Source organism: Scyliorhinus canicula, chromosome 5 (genome assembly GCF_902713615.1).
Source record: "Scyliorhinus canicula chromosome 5, sScyCan1.1, whole genome shotgun sequence".
In the NCBI taxonomy this organism is placed as follows: Eukaryota; Metazoa; Chordata; class Chondrichthyes; order Carcharhiniformes; family Scyliorhinidae; genus Scyliorhinus; species Scyliorhinus canicula.
Window position 1 is genome coordinate 122868265 of NC_052150.1, and position 22226 is coordinate 122890490.

The following is a 22226-nucleotide window of genomic DNA, read 5'->3' on the forward strand; positions in this document are numbered from 1 at the left end:
TGGGAAAGTGAGGAAGATGTTTCCCCAGGCACATGTCATTTGATTTATAAAATTCTGAATTGCAAGCTACCTTTATCCAGCAGATGTTCCATCAAAGGGTCTTGTGGCATTGATGTTCAATAGCAACACAAATAAGACAACCTCAGAACAGTATCCTAGGCCCTCGCGTTGATGACAATCCCTGTGCAACAGACCCAATTACTTGCAGCATAGTGTAGACATCAAACACACATGTCCTCTGAGATATTGGAGAAAGGCATTGTCTGTGAACAGGAATTTTCATAATTGATATACCTTACTGAAATTTTACTGAGGTTGAACATGTTGTCCCCTTACAAATTGTTGGCCTTTTATTTTCTTTTTCTTTTATTTTCTTTTCATGTTCTAAGTGATCTGTTTGTGCTGCTCGCAGAAAAATACTATTCACTGTACCTCGGTACACATGACAATAAACAAACAAACACATCCAATTATATTCATGCAGCACTTGGGAAAAGTGAAAGAGATTTCCCAATTTTTCTAGCTGCGGCTTTCTTTGCTGCATTATTTGCCCAGAGATCAGGGACAGGAATCTCTGGTCCCCCAGCCATGTGTTTCTGGGCAAGCCATTCGCTGGTGGTGGGATTCTGTCTTCCCGCCGCTTCTCAGTAGGATTTCCCATTGAAGCGACCCTGTGCCGCCAGGAACCCCGTGGGCGCAGGTGTGCTGCCGATGGAAACAGGGGGCTGGATTCTCCATTTGGGAGACTAAGTCCGCACACCGGCGTGAAAACGGTGGTGTTTTACACCAGGAAAACTGGTGCAAAACGGCCACCAATTCCCTGCTTCGGGGGTTCTCGCAGCCAGGCAGTATAGAGCGCCCAGCTCTAGCTGACGATACGGCCCGGAGCATTGCCGGGTCCGTGGCCGCACATGCGCACAGCAGCTCATGCGCTCGGCAGAGCCTTCAGCGGCCACGCTGTGCTTCATGGCTGATGCAGACCGCTGACCCGGCCCGCAAAAATAGTCCACCCTCTTCGGCTGGCTCACGTGCCTCAGACCGCCCTCACAATTCCCCCAGCCCCGAATAATGCCCTCCCGTCCGCCGATCAGCCCACCCCCAACTGTGGTAGCACTGGACTGAGTCCACAGCCGCCAAGCTGAGTACCCGACGAATACGAGTAAGACTACGTGTTACACGTGTGATTTTCAGGGGGCGGAGCACTGCGAAAGCAGCGCCGCCTCCGATTTCATCGTCATCGGGGATTCTCCGCCCCATTGCCGGACATGATTTCAGCGTCAGGGATTGGAGAATCCACCCAGGGTATCCCAACAGCCAGAGAATCCCGGCCCAGAAAAATCACAAATGACATCCTCTGTGACTGGAGATGTCACTAACCCTCCTCATTCTTCTCAACTCACTTTACTCTTTGACATAGCCACATTATCCTACTCAAATGATTCCAATTTCCAGATTAGTAAGACTGTTCACTCTGTCCACTCATACCTATCCAACTATAGCCAGATCATCTTCAGCAATGTCTTCTCTTCCTACTTCCGCACCCCTAAATTCTCCCAGAGAGCTATCTTTGGCCCATTCACCTTTCCCATCTTTTCTTTTCCACCACAATAGAGATAAGGTCAAGTTCCACATGGACACTAATGAAACCCAACTGAGCCACTTGTCCACCTTTCTTTATCCCTCTTATTTTTCTGTGTTGTCAGCCTGCTTGACCCAACATCTAATCTTAGATTACTTTTTATTCATACATGGGATATGTCAAGCATTTACTGTACAATCCTTATCCTTAGCAAATTCGGAGTGAGCTGTCTTTTTGTACCATTGAAGTGATCAATGAAGTCAAAGTACTCCTACAGTGTTTATGGTCGGGAGTTCCAGGATTTTGACCCAATGGTGATGAAGTCAGGATGGTGAGTGACTTGGAGGGGAACTTGGGTAGGGGGTTCCTATGTATCCGTTACCCTTGTCCTCCTTGGTGGTAGAGCTTACAGGTTTGAAATGTCTTGACAACTCACTCAGTGCATCTGATAGATGGGCCGGGATCCTCCCCTACCCGACGGGGTGGGGGGGTCCCGGCGGGACGGAGTGGCATGAACCACTCCGGCGTCAGGCCTCCCCAAAGGTGCGGAATTCTTCGCCGGCCGGCGCAAACGGCCTTTGCCGTTCCGCCAACCGGGGTCGAAAGACCTTCGCCGGCCGGCGGATGCGCCGGTGCGTCAGCGGCTGCTGACGTTATACCGGCGCAGCAGAGGGGGTTCTCTTCCGCCCCCGCCATGGTGAAGGCGGTGGGCCCAATCGCGGGCCAGGCCACCGTGGGGGCACTTCCCGGGGCCTGATCGCCCCCGCGACCCCTACAGGACCCCGGCGCCTGCCCACGCCGCCATTCCTGCCGGCACCAGATGTGCTTTGATTCCCGCCGGTGGGAACGGCCTGTCAGCGGCGGGACTTCGGCCCATCGCAGGCTGGAGAATCGCCCCAGGTGGCCCACTGACCGGCGCAGCGCGATTCCCGCCCCCGCCGATTCTTGGCTGGTGGAGAATTCGGGCCACGGAGGGGGCGGGATGACGCCGGCCCCGGGCGATTCTCTGACCCCCTGGGTCATAGGTACATAGGCTAATAAGACTAACATAAAGTGCGAGCTGCCCTTTGAGATGCTACTCAGACATTCTTGCTGTCAGTGATATCGTTGTGACAAAGCTTCTTTTCCACATACTCAGTGGACACTTATTAGAGTTAACCTTTTATTCTACGGTACACACTTTAGTGACAGTACAATGGTGGTGGAGGGATTTAATGTTTAAGTGAGTCGGGTTTATCCAGCATTTTCTGCTTGTTCTGGATGGTATCCAGCAAAGATGTTGGAGCTGCACTCATCCAGGTAAGTGGAGAGTATTCCATTGTAAATAGTATATGGTGGGCAGGCGTTAGGAAGATGAGTTGGAGATGAGTTGCTTGCTGCTATATTCCAATAACTTGATCTGTCGTCATAGCTACAGTATTTATCTGGCTGGTCAACTTAATTTACGATAAATGGTAACCCCCAGAATATTGATGTTGGGTAATTCTGTGATGATAAGACCCTGCTAATCCTTTTACCAATCTCTTTGAATCAATGTCCCCAGTTATTGATCTCTCTGGAAATATGTTCTTCTCTATCCTCTCTATCATGACCTCTTAAAATTTTATAAACCTCAATTAAATCTCCCCCCCAGCCTTCTCTGCTCAAAGTAAATAACTTCAGTCTATCCAATCTTTCCTCACAGCTAAAATTCTCTGTTCCTGGCAACACATACGTAAATCTCTTCTGTATCCCCTCTAGCGCAATCATTTGCTTCCTGCAATACGGTGACTTATCTTTATATTTTAATTAGGCAAAGGCTAAAATTACTTTTCTGTTGAAAATAGGCTGTGTTTTTCCCACTACTAATGACTCACCATTGAAATAAGATTATTAGAAATTGCATGCTTCCAAGCTACATATTACTGGAGTTTAATTACATATTATTGCTGTTCTCACATTTTCAGTGAAAGGAATTTTTGCCCTTTATCTTTCTCATTTCTGATGCTTTTTGATTTTCAAATGTCAGCATACATATCTCAGTTCAGATTCTACTGTGGGTGAGCTAGAATTTTCCTCAATTACCCTATAATGGAATTAAATCAAAATTATTGGACAAAAAAAAGAATGCTCGTAATGTGTTCAGAAGGAAGATTTAGTTCAGGATTCTACTAACTCATTCTATTTCTATATCAAACAATTAATCCAGAGTAAAATTTCACTTTTGTGCTATTTTAATCCTAATTCTGTGGACTGTTGAACAAGTCTGTACAAATATTTGAAAAGAGGATCTGTTGCCAGATACAATTTTGTAAAAGGCCATCAATATAATTCACCAGATTCAACCTGTTGCATCCTTTCGATTCTAATAGCCTGATTGTGATTAGTGGCGAATTGACAACAAATTGTCGTGTTGCTTTCATCGAGCTTCATCCACCTCACTGCGAGCTGTGCTACTTTATCTCAATCGAGTAGTTTGGATTTTTTCTACCATATTCTTGCACTTCCATGTTAGTCCGGAATAACTAGTGGAAGATATAGGGGGGATGTCAGAGGTAGGTTTTTTACGCAGAGAGTAGTGGGGGCATGGAATGCACTGCCTGTGGAAGTAGTTGAGTCGGAAACGTTAGGGACCTTCAAGCGGCTATTGGATAGGTACATGGATTATGGTAGAATAATGGAGTGTAGATTAATTTGTTCAGGACAGCACGGTAGCATTGTGGATAGCACAATTGCTTCACAGCTCCAGGGTCCCAGGTTCGATTTTGGCTTGGGTCACTGTCTGTGTGGAGTCTGCACATCCTCCCCGTGTGTGCGTGGGATTCCTCCGGGTGCTCCGGTTTCCTCCCACAGTCCAAAGATGTGCAGGATGGGTGGATTGCCATTAGTGTCCAAAATTTTATATGATTAACCTAGAACAAAAGTTTGGCACAACATCGTGGGCCGAAGGGCCTGTTCTGTGCTGTATTTCTCTATGTCTATGTCTATGTTATCTATACTCCTTTATAGTTTCCTTGTGTTCCTGCACTACTAACTTTCATACTTATCTTTGTCATCAACAAATTTGGCAACCATCCCTTCAATTCGTTCGTGCAAGTAATCATGTCAATTATGAACGGTTGAAGGCCCAACACTGATTTCTGTGGCACACCACTTGTTGCATCATGCCAATCAGAAAATTATCCATTTATGCCTACTCTGTTTCTTGTTAGCTAACCAATTTTCTATCCCTGCCAATATGTTACCCCCCACATCATCAGCTTTTATTTTTGCAATAAACTTTGATGTGGCAGCTTGTCAAATGCCTTCTGCAAATCTAAGTCTTGTGCATCCTCTGGTTTCCCCTTTATCACATGTTACTTCTTCAAAGAACCCTAACAAATTGTTTAAACATGATTTCCCTTTCACAAAATCATGTTAGTTTGCTTAATTAACTTGATTTCTTTCTCAGTGCCCTACTATATTTTTAATAATGTCTCCCTTTATTTTCCCTGACAGATGTAAAGCTAAATTGCCTGTAGTTTCCTGCCTTCTGTCTCCCTCCCTTTTTGAATAAATTCACTGTTTTCCAATCTAATGGAACCTTCCCTGAATTAAAATTTACGCATTAAGCAAAACATAAGCCACTTATTTTAAAACCCTCGGATGAAGTCCATCCAGACTTGGGGACTTGTCCTCCCGCAGCTCCCACAGTTTGCTCAGCACCATTTCCCAGGTGACTGTAATTTTCCAAAATTCTTCCCTCCCTTCCAGTTCCTGGTTTACAGCTTTTTTTGGGAAGTTACTTGAACCCTCATCTGCCATCTCCTTGTTTTCAATTATTAGTTCCCCATAATTAAGTAAGTGGATCAGAACAGCAGACCACTCCGCTGAACACGTCAAACAAGCAGCTGTGATGACCCATGTGTGCCGAAGGTGATTTCTTCATTCATTGGTGTGTGCTGCCCCAGAGTGCTCCCCAATTGCTGTCAGATGTGCTGGAGTCAGGTTACTGACTTTGTGTCCCATTGGCAAGTGCCCTCTTATCACCTGAGGCCATGAGAGTCTCAGCATTGTGAGACAGTCCTGCCCTCTTCTGCATCCTCAGGCACTGGTGTCGATGGCAGATAGGTGGAAAAGTCGCTGCCATCGTCAGGAGTACCCTGGGAGCAAGCCCCAAAGGCAGATAGCTGTTGCTCATGGGCCACCATGATGTCCAATTGATCTTCCTTGCTCACCTGAGAAGTACAAGGACCTGGTGGAGTCTCCAGATTCTTTGTGCTTAGCACTCTCGCTTGGCACTGGCTGATTGATATAATTTGTCCCATTGAGCTCTGGTATGCAAATGATACATATGTGTATGTGTATTCAGGAACTGAGCTTCAGTATCAACTCCTTTTCCAAAGCGTATGAAAAAATTGGCCTTTCACTTAACACCTAGGAACCTAAGATCCTCTTCCAACCAGCTACGTTAGCATCAACACTTCCCCCTATTGATTAGGATCAATGGAGAGATCCTGAAAAATATGGACCATTTTCCATGTCTTGGGAGCATCCTCTTGATGAAGGCAGACAAAGATAACAAAAATTCATCATCAATGTGAAAGGAGGAAATGACAAATACAGATGAGAGGGAGATTGCAGCACTCATGGCCTCGATGGACTCTTCCACTGTCCTTGCCAGAACGCAGACACTCTGGAATCTCCACTAGATCTGCATGCACCTACATTTGGACATCCAACATCTGCCGCCTTACATATGACTCCAGCATATTCTTGGACACTCACACTCCTCTGAGTGCCGGAGACCTGGAGTGTCACAGCTTCCAACAGCTCAAACCAATTGGGGTGACTGTATTGACTGATGTGTACATACCCACTGAGGTGCAAGTGTCCGAGCTAGTGGAAGATATGGAGCGGGGATGGGACAGTACACCCTCTAAAATTTCCTCCTTTTCTCAGAGATCAACACCAGTCCCTCAGGACTGGTGGCCGTTTGGCTAGTGATTGACCTGTTGAAGAGAGCAAAAGGATGGAGAGAGCAATCAACACCGCAGATGAAGAGTGAGAAAATATTGCAGCATTTCAGACAGAGAAGTTCTACCATTGGTGCTTGTCACAGAGGTTTTCATCTCCAGCCATTGCTATACACATACCCATCCCTTCTCCCATCCCAAACACACTCCACCTTTGGCACAAACTCCATCCCCTCCTCATCCAACTGATCTGCCCCAATTTTATTGGCCCGATCTAGGAGGTCCTACTCCATCATTGTCAACACTGCCAGCTTTGGCATTCCCCCACCGGTACTCATCCTCTCACACTTGTTGCTTGCCCTCTTCTACTGTGAAGGCAATGGAACAATGATTAGTTCCATTTCTTGAGGGACCAATGCTCTAGTGTTTCTCTCCTCCATGGCATGTCACACATCCCTTGCCATGTTAGCTTCACATACCCCCTCGCATCTCCCCCCCCCCCCCCCCCCCCCCCAATGCCACTCCCCTAAAAGCCTGCTTGGTTGTCGATGCTGCAGGAATGTCAGTGCAGTGGCACTTGTCCACTCTGCTGACTATCACCTCGCATGCACAACATGCAGACCCTCCCATGTTGGTCACCCAAATTGAAATGGCATAGCCCTGCTCTGGAACCATAGAATCGCCACAGTGCAGAAGGAGGCCATTTGGCCCATCAAGTCAGTCTGCACCAACCCTTCAAAAGAACGCTTTACCTCGGCCCAACTTGGCAGGCACTCCTGTGTAGTGCTAAAGGAGTGCTGCATGGTTAGATGTACCAGCTGCCTTTCAGGAGACAAGTTAAACTTTGATTGTGTCTCTCTCAAGTGAATGTTAAAAAAAAGATTCCAAGCCCTAATTTTGAAGTCTTATCCCTTATGACCTGGCCAACATTTATTCCTCAATTAGCAACACTAAAACAGTCTGATCTATTAGCTGTCCATGGGAGCTTGCAATTCACAAATTGGGTACTGTGTTTATGCCGTATTGTGCTGTGTATCACAAGGCCGGTTACATTTAAGAAGTATTTCATTGGTTATAAACTGCTTTGAAATGCCATGAGACATGACAGGTGCTATATAAAATCAGACCTTTCTTGACTGTAATTGTCACAGTAAAGGTTTAATTCTTGTTATGCCACCCTGGTCTAGTGAACAGTAAATTACAGCCCCATTGAACTGGAGTCACAGCAAAGAGGAAATTAACTCTTCATTTTCAAAATACCTGAAGTCTTTGGCCTTTGGCTACCCAATAACTACAGTCACCAGGTTTCTAAATTTAAACACAATTAAGTTTTATTAATAAAAATAATTAAATAGGCAACAAATACAACTGGTTAACTACTATCTAATTTCATCATATTATTTTACTAGCATTAATATACATTTGCTTCACACAATTGCATTTTTACCAATATGTTCTATATTACTGAGCCAAATGCTTCTGTAGAATCTCTGACTATCAGAAACTAATCTGTTTGCTTCTTGCAAACAATAAAACAATTTCAGTCAAACTCTAAACCTGCACTCGGGTTTTGTCTCACCATTGTCTTACTGATAGAGAATTGTTTCTGGGTCATTCGCAGGTGAACCTTTTCTTCTTGCTCAACATAGTGCGTGTCCTGGTTACGAAATTGAGAGATACACACCGCACAGAAACCAATATGTACATGAAGGCTGTCAGAGCAACTTTAATACTTGTGCCATTGCTGGGAATTCAGTTTGTCATTATTCCTTGGAGACCAGAAAACCGACTTGCTGGAGAAATTTATGACTATATTATGCACATATTTGTGCATTACCAGGTATGCCACTGGGTTTTTTTCTAAATGTATGTTTTTCAGTTTGTTGTATGCAATTTAGATACTGATAGTAATGTAATTTATGTTAAATTAATCCTAATTACAATCCCACAGTCTACTTGGGTGACACTAGTACTCTTGTCTTGACATATATTCACAATGTACACTCTCGCCCACCCCTGCTTTGCCTCTTCTTGATTCCCATTCCAGTTCACAACCAGCAATTTGCCCCTCACTGCTCTAGGCTGCCACGATGCGGGTGCATGTTGTAAATGGAAAATCCTGATTTGGCAAAACTATCACAAGAATTCTTTCCTGCAATCTGCAGTAAGATTTCACTCCAAGACTAGCAGTAGGAATGGGGAGGAGCAAGGAAAGGGGGAACTGCAAGCAATGCTAAGGAGTTAGTTAAAGAGATTAGCATGGATCATTTTAATGATGTAAGGGCTGTGGTGTTTTTTCACGGATTCTTTGACAAAATGTGGCCATGATTTTCCAGTGACCTCACATATGGTTTTGGCCCTGAATAGAGGTCAACTTTATTTTCGAACAAGTCTTTCCTATTGAGAAACAAAACATCTCAAACGTTCCGCTGGGTAGACAATAAATTATTGGCAGTGCTATACTTGTCCAGTAACATCTGGGTTTATTTTCACTGCAGGTAATGAATACCAGATTAACATATTGAGTGTCTTATTGGCAGCCATTAGGTTGGAAACATGGTTCCCAAGTTCCTCTAATCTTTTCGCCAAAAGACACCAAACGTATTAAAGGCACCAGGAAATATGTTCGCTCTATGATAAATTATAACTTTTCTGAGTGATTGCAATGAGCACAGTTGGAAAATGATGGGCTCTTTGCATGTCATCCATGGGCAGTATTCGGGCAGTAAGCCCCTTGGGTTGATTCATTATGTTAGAGGTGCTACATCAATTCACAATGTTATTTTAATTTCCTTTGCTTTACCATAATGTATTTTTAGATATAATAATTTATACAAGTTTTGTTTTCCCACAGGGCTTGTTAGTGGCTACCATATTTTGCTACTTTAATGGAGAGGTATGTACAATAAGAGGTACTGAAGACTACGTATCAGGGACCACATCCACTATAGTGTGAAAATGCAATTGTTTTGTGTTTCATTTATAATAATGCCTTCCTGCAATAAATTGGAGAAATGTATGCTGATGTAACGATACTGGGCAGAAATTGCCATGCTGCTCCGACGCCTTGACACGATTTGATAGCGACTGTAGAATCGGTGCTAATTGCGCCTGCGTGGTCACCGTGGCGCCGGTCGAGGACCGCTGAAATAGGCCGCTGCAGTGATTCTCCGCAGGCGACGGGCCAAACTCCTGCCGAATCACGCCGGCGTGGCTCCAACCTGGTACCACCCGGCGGGAGGTTGGACCCGCGACTCCGGTGGACGTCCTGGTGGGGGGTGGGCTGGGGGATCTGACTCCAGGGAGGGGGGGTCCAGCCTGCGATCGGGGGCTTCCGATCGGCGGGCAGCTGTGATCTGGAGGAGGCCTACCACCTTCCGCGCGGTTGTAAGGTCCCTGACATGTTGCTGCGCGCCAGCGCAGAAATGGCAACCACTCGCATGCGCCGGCATGGAGATGGCTGTCGTGCGCATGCACAGACCCATGCCACCTGTGCTGGGCCACCTTTTGGCGCCGGAGCTAGCCCCCTGAAGATCAATGAATTGCTGGGCCAGGAGGCCCTTTGACATGGTCGTACACCACTCCGGTGTTTACACCAGCATCAACACTTAGCCGGCCACAGTATTCAGTAGCAACTGAATATTTTATACTGCCTGTCAAATGTACCATAGAACCCTGCAGCATGTTATGCCACGTGTTAACCTTCTGGTCATGGTGGCCTGGAAATGGAACACAAAACAATAAAACATAATTAAAATATAGTACAATAAAAATACCCAAACAATTAGTTACATTTACATAGCTCTCCGTGCATACAGGATGACATCTCAGAGTACTTTTAATAAAGAAGAAAAGAATATCGTGGACACCAAACCTAGGAGTGGCAAAACAAAGGTACAATTGAAGAGGAAGGTTTCTAAAGCAGTGAAAGAGGTGTCAGGAAAAAGGAGGATGAGTAGAGAATTCCAAAGGTCTGGAACGACTGAATTAGCAGCTGCCAATAATGGACTACGGGAACAGGGGAAAAGTAGATGCCTGGAGTTGAAGGGGCAAATATGTATGTGGGCAGTTCACAGACAAAAATAGAGAGATTAGAAACAAAGACAAGAATCTTGATATTAACACACCAGGACCTGGGGTGACAGTGGCTTTACAAAAGAAAAATCACGTTTGATAAAGTTATTAGAGTTTTTTGAGGATGTAACAGATATGCCAGATAAAGGGGAACCAGTGGAAGTGGTAGGCTGGATTTCCAAAAAGGCAATCAATAAGGTGCCACACAAAATATAAATACATAAGATAAGGACTCATGGAGTTCACGGTCATTTATTAATATTGATGAAAATTGTCTTACAGACAGAAAGCACAAAGACATTTTCAAGTTGGCAGGCAGTGAATAGTGGATTGCTGCAAGGGTTAGTTCTGGAGCCTCAGCTATTTAAAATCTATATTAATGACTTGGATGAAAAGACCAATGGTATTGAATATAGGTTTTCTGTTAATACAAGGTTATAAAATGTAAGCTATGAGGAGAACACAAGGGCGGCATGGTAGCACTGTGGTCAGCACTGTTGCTTCACAGGGTCCCAGGTTCGATTCCTGGGTCACTGTCTGTGCGGAGTCTGCATGTTCTCCCTGTGTCTGCGTGGTTTTCCATCAGGTGCTCTGGTTTCCTCCCACAAGTCCTGAAAGATGTGCTTGTTAGGTAATTTGGACATTCTGAATTCTCCCTCTGTGTACCCGAATAGGCGCCGGAATGTGGCGACTTGGGGCTTTTCACAGTAACTTCATTGCGGTGTTAATGTGACAATAAAGATTATTATTATTAAGAGGCTACAGAAGGATCTAGACAGGTTGGGTGGGATTTTCAGCACCCCCCCCCCCCCCCCCCCCAGGCATGTCTCGTGGTGGCGGAGGCAGCCCACCATTAGTCAAAAGATCCCACTGCTGTCAATGGAGTTCCCCATTTTATGTACCCCCTGACGCTGGGAAATCCACGGCGGGGGTTCGCCATCGACAGGACCCGAATATCCTGCCAGTGAAGATGGCTAAATAATTGGACAGCAACGTGACAGATGGAGTATAGAACATAGAACATAGAACAGTACAGCACAGAACAGGCCCTTCGGCCCTCGATGTTGTGCCGAGCCATGATCACCCTACTCAAACCCACGTATCCACCCTATACCCTTAACCCAACAACCCCCCCTTAACCTTACTTTTATTTGGACACTACGGGCAATTTAGCATGGCCAATCCACCTAACCCGCACATCTTTGGACTGTGGGAGGAAACCGGAGCACCCGGAGGAAACCCACGCACACAGGGGGAGGACGTGCAGACTCCACACAGATAGTGACCCAGCCGGGAATCGAACCTGGGACCCTGGAGCTGTGACATGGTTAAAGTGGAAGGTTAATCACTTTGTTGGTCAGAATAGAAAAGTAGAGTATGTTTGGAAAGGTCTGAAACTAATAAATGCTGATGTTCAGACAGATTTGGGTGTAGTCATAACCAGGAGAACAAAGGGGACAGCAAGCAATAAGATAATTAGGTAGGCAAATGACATGTTAGTCTTCATTTCAAGGGATGTGACGGACAAGAATAAGGAAGTCTTGCAACAATTGTACAGAGCTTTGTTGGGATCACACCTGAAGTTCTGTGCACAGTTTTGGGCTCCATGCCTCAGGAAGGATATACTTACCTTGGAGGCAGTACAGGAAAGGTTTGATAAATCGGTTCCTAGGGTGAGAGGGTTATCCAACGATGAAACGCTGAGTAAATTGGGCCTATACTCTCTGGAGTTGAGAGAACTGAGTACTTAGGAAAGCAAGTGGTGAGGAGGACACAGAGGGTGCGATTCTCCGACCCCCACGCCGGGTGGGAGAATCGTGGGAGTGCCAGGCGAATCACGCCACGCTACCCCAACACGATTCTCCCACCCCCCCAAAATGGCGTGTCCCGTTTTGCGACAGGCCGCTCGGAGAATCGCCGGTTGCCGTTAGAAACGGCCCGGATGGGCCGAGCGGCCTGCCGAACCCGACCGGTTCACGCCGGCGCCAACCACACCTGGTCACTGCCGGCGTGAACATCGCACGACCGCTGCATGTGGGGCCTGTGGGGGGCGGAGGGAGGATCAAGCACCACGGGCATGCTCAGGAGGTGTCTGGCCCGCGATCGGTGCCCACCGATCATCGGGCCGGCGTCTCTAAAAGACGCACTCTTTTCCCTCCGCCGCCCCGCAAGATCAAGCTGCCATGTCTTGCGGGGCAGTGGAGGGGAAGACGGCAACCGCACATGCGCGGGTTGGCGCCGGCCAACCTGCGCATACGCGGGTGACGTCACTTAGGCGCCGCCGGCCGCGTCATTCTGGGCGCGCCGCTTTGACGCAAGCATCAAGGCCTGGCGCGCGAAAGTCACACGCCGCCGCTCCTAGCCCACCGGGGGGGAGGGGGAGAATAGGGGGCGAGGAGCAGCCTCCGACGCCGGAGTGAAACACTCCGGGTTTCACTCCGGCGTCGGCTGTTTGTCTCCCTTTGGGAGAATTGCGCCCAGAGTCAGCAAAGGGATATGGATAGTTTAAATCAGTGGACACAAATTTGGAATTTGAAATATAATTTGACAAAATGAGAGTTTGTCCACTTTGTTGGGAACAGTAAGAAAACAGGATTTAATTTGAATTAAAGATACTGCAGAATGCTGTGGTACAGAGTGATCTGGGTACGTGAATCACAATATGTTAACCTGCATGTACAACAAATAATTAGGAAGGCAATAGAACGTTGTCCTTTATTGCAAAGGGAAGGTGACTAAAAGGAGGGGAAACTTTGCACAACTGCATGTTTTGTTATGCTCTTGACGTAGCATAAGCTGCTTCCTTGATGTACACTCTGACAAACGAAGGTTCAGACTTGGAGATAGCTTTAACACATTTATTAAACTATTAACAATTCTCCGACTTGGATTCGACTCTCCTGTTAATCCTGCTATAGCTACTCAGACTACCTAACCAGTCTGCTACAATCCATGTGGTGATGTGTTTCAATCAACCCTATCTGTACTCACTGAGTGTCTCCACTGTGATGCACTATCAATTACACAAAGATGAGAATAGGATGTAATCGAGGCTTTATTACACCGAGATGTGTGGCCTCCTACAGCAGCTAACGAAATGGCTACTGTACGGGGAGCACACATATTTATACTCCGCCGACTGGGCAGAGCCAGCAGGCAGGGAACTACCCCCGTACCTGTAGTACAGGGGCCTTACCGTAAAGCACCTATAACAACATCCTCTATATCCAATATATACATCAATGATGACTACCACATTCACCCCTGTTAAAAATGAGTCCGGCGGGGGTGGTAGAGAACTATGTACAGGAAATTGTGCTTTAAAAGTACAATATACGGTGCCTTAATCTGTCGTAGAGAGTGCCGTAGTGTTGGTGGCGACTCCGGCGGCGGTTTGGTCTTCAGTGACTCCGGGAGCGTGTCAAAATCCTGTTCATCCCCGGGTGTGGGCATGGGGAGGGCGGAGTGTCCCAGAGCGGGGGCTGCGGTGGGGTGCGCTGGGGGAAGGGAGGGTGGCACCGGGTCAGAGGGGGGTGTGTGGGGAACCAGCTGGTGCCAGGTCCCTGAGGGAGACTGTGTCTTGGCAGCCGTCGGGGTACGCTACGTAAGCGTACTGCGGGTTGGCGTGAAGTAGCTGTACCCTCTCAACCAACGGGTCTGCCTTGTAGAGTCAAATGTGTCTACATAGGAGAACGGGTCCTGGAGCTACCAGCCACATTGGGAGCGATAACCCGGAGGTGGACTTCCTAGAGAAGGCAAAGAGATGGTCATGGGGGGTTTCATTAGTTGCAGTGCACAGGAGCGACTGAATGGAGTGAAGTGCATCAGGGAGGACATCCTGCCAGCGGGAGGTCGGGAGATTTCTGGGACTGTGGGGCCAGCCGGACGGCCCTCCAGACCGTCCCATTCTCCCGCTCCACCTGCCCGTTTCCCTTGGGGTTGTAGCTGGTCGTCCTGCTCAAGGCAATGCCCCTGTTGAGCAGGTTCTGGCGCAGCTCATCGCTCATGAATGAGGATCCCCGGTCGCTGTGGACATAGGCGGGGAAGCCGAACAGAGCAAAGATGGTGTTGAGGGCTTTGATGACGGTGGCAGACGTCATGTCGGGTCATTGGATGGTGAAGGGGAATCAGGAATATTCGTCGACCACACTGGGAAAGTACGTGTTGCGGTCGGTGGATGGGAGGGGCCCTTTGAAGTCCACGCTGAGGCATTCAAAGGGACAGGAGGCCTTCACCAGGCAAACATAGTCTGGCCGGTAGAAGTGCGGTTTACACTCCGCGCAGACCTGGCAGTCTCTGGTGATAGCCCTGACTTCCTCGATGGAGCAGGGCAGATTGCGGGCCTTGATGAAATGGTAAAACGGGTGACCACTGGGTGACAGAGATTGTCGTGCAGGGCCGGGAGTCGGTCCACCTGTGCGCTGGCACATGTACCTCGGGATAGGGCATTGGGGTGCTCGTTGAGCTTACCGGGGCGATAAACAATCTCATAGATGTTGGTGGAGAGCTCGATCCTCCACCTCAAGATTTTAGCATTTTTGATCTTACCCCGCTGTGTGTTGTTAAACATGAAGGCAATCGACCGTTGGTCAGTGAGGAGAGTGAATCTCCTGCCGGCTAGGTAATGCCTCCATTGCCGGACAGTATCAATAATAGCTTGGGCCTCTTTCTCGACGGAGGAGTGCCGAATGTCAGAGACATGGAGGATGCGGGAAAAGAATGCCACGGGCCTGCCTGCCTGGTTGAGGGTGGCGGCCAGAGCGACGTCTGATGCATAGCTCTGCACTTGGGATGGTAACGTCTTGTCGACCGCATGCATCGCGGCCTTGGCAATGTCGGCCTTGATACGGTTGAAGACCTGGTGAGCTTCGGCCGTCAGTGGGAAAACGGTGGATTGGATGAGTGGGCGGGCCTTGTCCGCATAGTTTCGGACCCACTGGATGTAATACGAAAAGAACCCCAGGCATCGTTTGAGGGCCTTGGGGCAGTGGGGGAGGGGGAGTTCCATGAGGGGGCGCATGCGATCGGGGTCGGGCCCCAGAACTCTGTTCTGGACCACATAGCCGAGGATGGCAAAGCGGTTCATGCTGAACACGCACTTCTCCTTGTTATACTTGAGGTTGAGGAGAGTGGCGGGGTGTGGAGAAATTTGGCACGTTTGGCGTCATGGTCCTGCTGGTCGTGGCCGCAGATGGTGACATTGTCCAGGTATGGGAAGGTGGCCCGCAGTCCGTACCGGTCAACCATTCGGTCCATCTCCCGTTGGAAGACCGAGACCCTGTTGGTGACGCCGAAGGGAACACTAAGAAAGGGGTAAAAGCGGCCGTCTGCTTAGAACACAGTGTATGGGCGGTCCGCCTTACGGATGGGGAGCTGATGGTGGGCAGATTTCAGGTCCACTGTCGAGAAGACACGGTACTGTGCAATCTGATTGACCATATCAGGTATGCGTGGGAGGGGGTACGCGTCGAGCTGCGCGTACCGATTGATGGTCTGACTGTAGTCAACAACCATCCTATTTTTCTACGCAGTTTTGACCACTACCACTTGGGCTCTCCAGGGGCTGTTGCCGGCTTTGATGATGCCTTCCCGAAGCAGCCGCTGGATTTCAGACCTGATGAAGATCCTGTCCTGGGCGCTGTACTGTCTGCTCCTGGTGGCAACGGGTTTGCAATCCGGGGTCAGTAAGGGGTGGTAGGGGCCCTGCCGAATTTCAGGGTTAGGCCCTGGAGGTTGCACTGGAAGTCCAGGCCGAGTAGCAAGGCAGCGCAGAGATTGGGAGGACATAGAAGCGGAAGCCGCTGAACTCCACGCCCTGGACAGTGAGAGTGGCGATGCAGTACCCCCGCATCGCCATGGAGTGGGATCCGGAGGCCAGGGAGATTCTCTGTTTGGCAGGGTGTACCGTGAGGGAGCAGCGTCTTACCGTATTGGGGTGAATGAAGTTCTCAGTGGTCCCAGAGTCCAGCAGGCAGGAGATCTCATGTCCGTTGACCTTCACTTTAGTTGAAGCAGTCGCAAGGTTGTGTGATCGAGACTGGTCAATCGTGACCGAGGCGAGACGCTGCTGGTCGTCGGTGGTTGCAGGTGATGAGCGGCCTGATGAGGTGCCCGACGGGCAGGGCTCCTGAGTCAGTCAAGATGGTGATGCATATCACTACACTGCACAGGTCATTAGTGAGATAACGAGTAGGACTGGATTCTCTGTCCGATCACGGCAGTGGGATTTTCCGGTCGCGCTGCAGCAATTAGGATATTTGACTGAGCACCAAATTCTCCATCCTCGCTAGCAGCGGTAGCGGGACTGGCTCACAGCAGAGAATCCCGCGGGGCCTGCACTTAGCGTACTGTGCACAGTTTTGGTCTTCCATATAAGACGGAATGAAAAGGACTATCTTCTCTCAGGGTGTCGTTAGCCTTTGGAATTCTTTCCACAGAGAGCTTTGTCAGCCAGACTTTTGGTCTACAAGATAATCAAGAGTTATGGGCAGCAGGCAGGAAAGTTGAGTTAAGGCCACTTCAGATCAGCCATATACCTACTAAATGGTGGAGCAAGCCTGAGGGCCGAACGGCCTTCTCCTGCTCCTTTGTTACTGTGCTGAGGTGTGATTTGGTAACAGTGAATTAGAAACCGACACTTGAAAGTAAATAATTGTGAGATATTCGAGGAGGAGAGAGAAAGGATTCAGGTCAAATGTGTTCCCACAAAGAAATAGTTAGGACTCCCAAATCTGGGTTCCCTTAAAGAGGTAAGAAAGTTGGTTAGTGAGAGTAACATGTTTCATGTTGTCTATGTGGATTTTAGCAAAGCAAGTTTTAGACAAGTTCCCACATGATAGGCGGGTCAGAAAACTATAAGGCATGGGATTAAAGGAAAAGTAACAAATTGAATGCAAGATTTGCTGAGTCGCAAGAAGCAAGGGATGTGGACGTGTGTATTTGGAAGGCTGTTTGCAGTCGGGTCCCGTGGCCTCAGGACTTGCTGTTAATGATACATATCAATGATCTAATCTTAAGGATAGAGGGAATAATTAAAATGTTTGCAGATGATGTGAGAATTGACCATTTGATTGATAGGATAGCACAGCATAGAATGAGGCCATTTGGCCCACTGAATATGTTTCAGTTCTTTTGAGGAACAATCCAGGTAGCCCTTACCCCCCACCTCCACCACCTTTACCTGATTGCCCTGCAATATTCCTCTTTCAAGTATTTATCCTTATTGAAGGCTCCCATTGTAAGCTGTATCCAATACCCTCTCAGCCAGTGCATTAGAAATACTAATCATTCATTGCATAAAGAAGTTTTTCCTCAGATTGCCACTGGTCCTTTGCACTTTGGTATTCACCTTTAAGGAACTGCAACGGTACCTCTTTTTTTCACTCTGTCTAAATCCATCATGAGCTTAAACACCTTTGTTAAATATTTCTTTGCTCCAGGTAGAACCACAGCTTTGCCAATCCATCATTGCCAGGGTGGCCTGCCAGGGTACCAGACTGGCAGTGTCATGGTGCCCAGGTTCCAGGATGGCATTGCCAGGGGTTGGGCCCAGAGGAGGGGGACTGGGGAGAGTCCTTGCGGGGGGAGATTAGGGCTCTTGGACAAAATGGTGCCCCGATCTATGAGGAGCCTTTGAAGTTCACCAGCCGGAAATCCCTCGAAGTGCGGCCTTGGCGGAGAGAATCTCCCCAAGGCCAAAATCAAAGCTAGGTGCCATTGGATAGCGGGATGTTTCTCGGCGCTGTAGCTGCCTAGAAACACCCCACTAAACGCACGCTGTTCAGCAGCATTGAACTTCAATCTGCACAATCTATGGCCCCTGGTTATTGACCTTTTGCTAAAGGAACTAGGTTGTTCCTCTCAACTATATCTAAGACGTTAATAATTTTCTCTGCCTCAACTAAATCTCTCCTTAATATACTCTATTCCAAAACAAAACACCTCCAGCCTATCCAATCTTCCTCATAATTAAATTTCTCCATTCCTGGCAACAATCTTATAAATCTTCCCTGTAACCTCTCCAGTGCTCCAATCTTCTTTCCCTCACTTGGCTGGCCAAGAGTCTGTCCTGCTCTTACCGCTGCCTTTGGCACAATTTCGTGTGATTTAAAGGTTGATACTCAACCCGTTTGGTCATGATAGATAGATAGAGAAATACAGCACAGAACAGGCCCTTCGGCCCACGATGTTGCGCCGAACTTTTGTTCTATCTTTTGTCATGTTATGAATGCCTCTTCCTTGGTCATCAGGTCTTGGAGTAAGACTTGAACATGAGCTCAGATGTAGGGGCGCTGCCCATTGTGCCGCAAGACGTCCTGATTAAACTATCCTTTCACCCAGAAGTGGCCGACACCTTCCGGCCGATCTTGCTGGCAGGATCTGCCAGGAAACCCGTGGCAAGTGGGTGTATGGAACGGGAAACCCCGTTGACAGCGGCGGGATCTTTTTATCCCACCACCAGCCAGCGGTGGACTACCACCGCCACTGCGAAACACGACGCGGGTAGTGTAAAAAATCCCGCTCGTAGATTCTCCGTGGTTGACATCTATTTTTTTATCCAATTATGGGGCGGCACGGTGGCACAGTGGTTAGTCTCACGGCGTCAGAGACCTGAGTTTGGTTTCAACGTCAGCTGACTATCTGTGTGGAGTTTGCACATTCTTCCCTTGTCTGCGTTGGTTTCTTCCAGCTGCTCCGGTTTTCTCCCACAGTCCAAAGATGTGCAGGTTTGGTTGATTGGCTATGCTAAATTGCCCCTAGGTGGGGTTGCGGGGATAGGGTGGCAGATTGGGCCTCGGTAGGGCGCTCTTTCAGAGGGTCAGTGCAGACCCGATGGGTCAAATGGCCTCCATCTGCACTGTACGGATTCTAAATATATAGTTAATATATCTAAATCCTTATGTAGGCTGTTACTTTAAAACTAGACACAATTAAATGTCTTGTGCATCATCATGGAATCAATTGCTTGAAGGACAAAGGTGTTTTGACTATTCACATGTAAAATTATTTATTTTCTTACACCAAATAATTCTCCAAAAATCCAGCCAGCATGAAACTGTATGCATGTTCAACATGGCATTGTTGGCAATTGATCTCAAGATGTATTACTCATGTAGTTTGCAGAGAATCATCATGGACCTGCTTAGAGAATGAACGAGCAGCATTTGAAAAATAGATAAGGAAATAAGCTTGAAGAATAGATGAAGAAAAATTAGAAAATATATAACAAAAACCAAGGCATGCAGTGTTGCTCATTCTGGGTGAATGTGCTTAACACTCAATTGGCTCTGTTTTATTCCTAAGCTCTAGAGTCGCCAGGTACCTTTATGATACCGCCACGAGGCTCAAGTTCAAGTTCAGATCAATGACTCAATACACCAGTTAGTAAGTTCAAACAAGACACGTTTATTATTACACAGTTATTTGCTACTCATGCATATAAAACAAAGACTAAACTGTTCCTACCACTACTAGGCCAATACTTATCTGAAATAAGGGAACTGCCAGATCAGGGAACAATGGCCTCTTGCTTTGTCCTGGATCCGCAGGTTTCCAGTTGGTGTGGGCTAAAGGGGTCAGGAGTGTCTACTCTCGTAGCGGGCGTTGTATGACACTTACTTGTCGGTGTAGCAATTGGCCAGGCCTCTCCTTCTCATGTTCACGTTCCTGGAGAGCTGCTGCTAAGAGAGAGAGGCTGGCTAAGAGAGAGAGGCTGGCTAAGAGAGAGAGGCTGGCTAAGAGAGAGAGGCTGGCTAAGAGAGAGGCTGGCTAAGAGAGAGAGGCTGGCTAAGAGATTGAATTGCTCTCGGGGTCTATCTTTTATAGGTCACAGGGGCTTCGCGCCCTTCGGGGCGGCTCTGTACCTGCTGGCAATCGATTGGGTCGCATCCCAATCGATTGATACGAATCCCCCCAATACTGAGGCTGTCCCTCAATCATGGGGCGGTTCATTCTACTTTGTTTGTGTCCTTTTGTTTCAGACTCCACTGGCGCCGGGATGTCTGACCTGCTATAGAATGTTTCAATCTCTTCTCATTCTTGTGTCCATTATGCCCGGGAATCACCGGGAATCGCTCAATTAGTATGCAAGCTGCTAGTTTCTGTATAGTCTGGTTTTTTCACAGACAGAATCCACAGAGAGGTTCTGCAACCTGCTTGCCTCTCTGTCATTGTCCAATTTTCCCTGCATGCAACTCAGTGTTCCATTTTATGTCGGGAAGTGGTCAGCTTCGGTGGCTACAGCATTAATAAACATTTGGAAAATATGAGTGTTTGAGGAATGAATGAGCTGCATTTGGAAATGAATGAGAAGTACTTAACGATTGAGAGGAAAGTGTACTTGGGTGTAAAGAGCATTGTGGTTATAGTCCAAGACTAATAAGATAGAAAGATGTGAGTATAAATCCCACCACACTAGTTTGTGAGAACTGACTTCAGCAAATCTGCTAACCTGCTAACAACTGACTACGAAAGCTGCAGAATTATCATTAAATCCTAATGGTTCATTAACGGGTGTCTGCCACCCCTGCATTTGACTCCAGTCTCACAATATATGATTAATTGTTAATGCTTTCTGCAATGGCTTAGTTGCAAAAGAGAAAATTAGAAACAGATGGAAAAACCAAACAGAAACATTTTGGTAATGAACAAGGAGCACTTGGGGAATGAATAAATGACAAATGTTATGTTCATCAAGCTGGAGAGTGTCATTGGTAGAGAATGGAACACTTTGGCAGTCAGCATCAAGCATTCCCTTCTCTGTTGTGGCACAATAGATTTCACAGTGTTAATGTAAGCCTACTTGTGACACTAATAAAGATTATTATTATGTTTGCAGGCTGTGGCTTTCTCTTCTATATGCCAGTTATGGGGTTGAACTTCCCCCTATTGAAAATTTTAACCGAAAACAGTGGGATCGAATTTGGTTTCCTCCTAACTTATTTATGATAGTTCCCTTACGTATACCTAACCTTAGATGGACAATCTTTCTGCACCAGTTTATTAATTTCATCTTGCTCATAACACAAGCAAGTAAAAAAAGTGGACCAAAATGTCTGACTTTGCAAACATCTACTTTTTCAGTAAAATTAGTGAAAATAGCAATTTGAGGCTCCATACCACATTAACAGAAAATTAAACTCCACCTTCTTCCAGAAACTATGGACAGTCTACCTCACCATGAATCCTCCCTTCCCTTTTAATTTCCTGAGGGAATTTCATTACAGAGATGTTCCCAGGTTTTCAGGCAAAAGTCAAAAATATTAATTCACCTCCTCCCCTATTCAGCTCTGATCTGCTACACTCCACAGAGAAACTCTTTCTCCACACTAGAACCTAGCACTAAATCAACCACCATATCCCATGGATTATCTAATGCTTCCAGACTACTATGTCTCAAACTTAATCCCCTGTTTTCAGTCAGATACTTATTGAACTCGTTTTGAAAGTAGTTAACAGAATCAAACTCAGAGCAAAACAATTCTCTTCATCTCTAGTCTCGCTTTACTTTTGAACCCATTTACTCTAAATCTGTAGATACAGTCAAAGTCAGCCAGCAACAGGGCAGCACCATGCTGCAGTGGTTAGCACTACTGTCTCACGGTGCCGAGGTCCCAGGTTTGATCCCAACTCTGGGTCAC

The 22226-nt window shown here is 47.2% G+C and overlaps 1 protein-coding gene across 1 annotated transcript in view; it reads left to right on the forward strand.

The window, feature by feature from the left end:
• The window catches only part of calcr (calcitonin receptor), a 444237-nt gene that overhangs the window by 420706 nt on the left and 1305 nt on the right, over positions 1–22226 (forward strand). Inside the window, 2 exon segments of the mRNA XM_038797577.1 lie at positions 8135–8353; positions 9368–9409. Of these exon segments, the coding sequence (XP_038653505.1) occupies positions 8135–8353; positions 9368–9409 (261 nt within the window).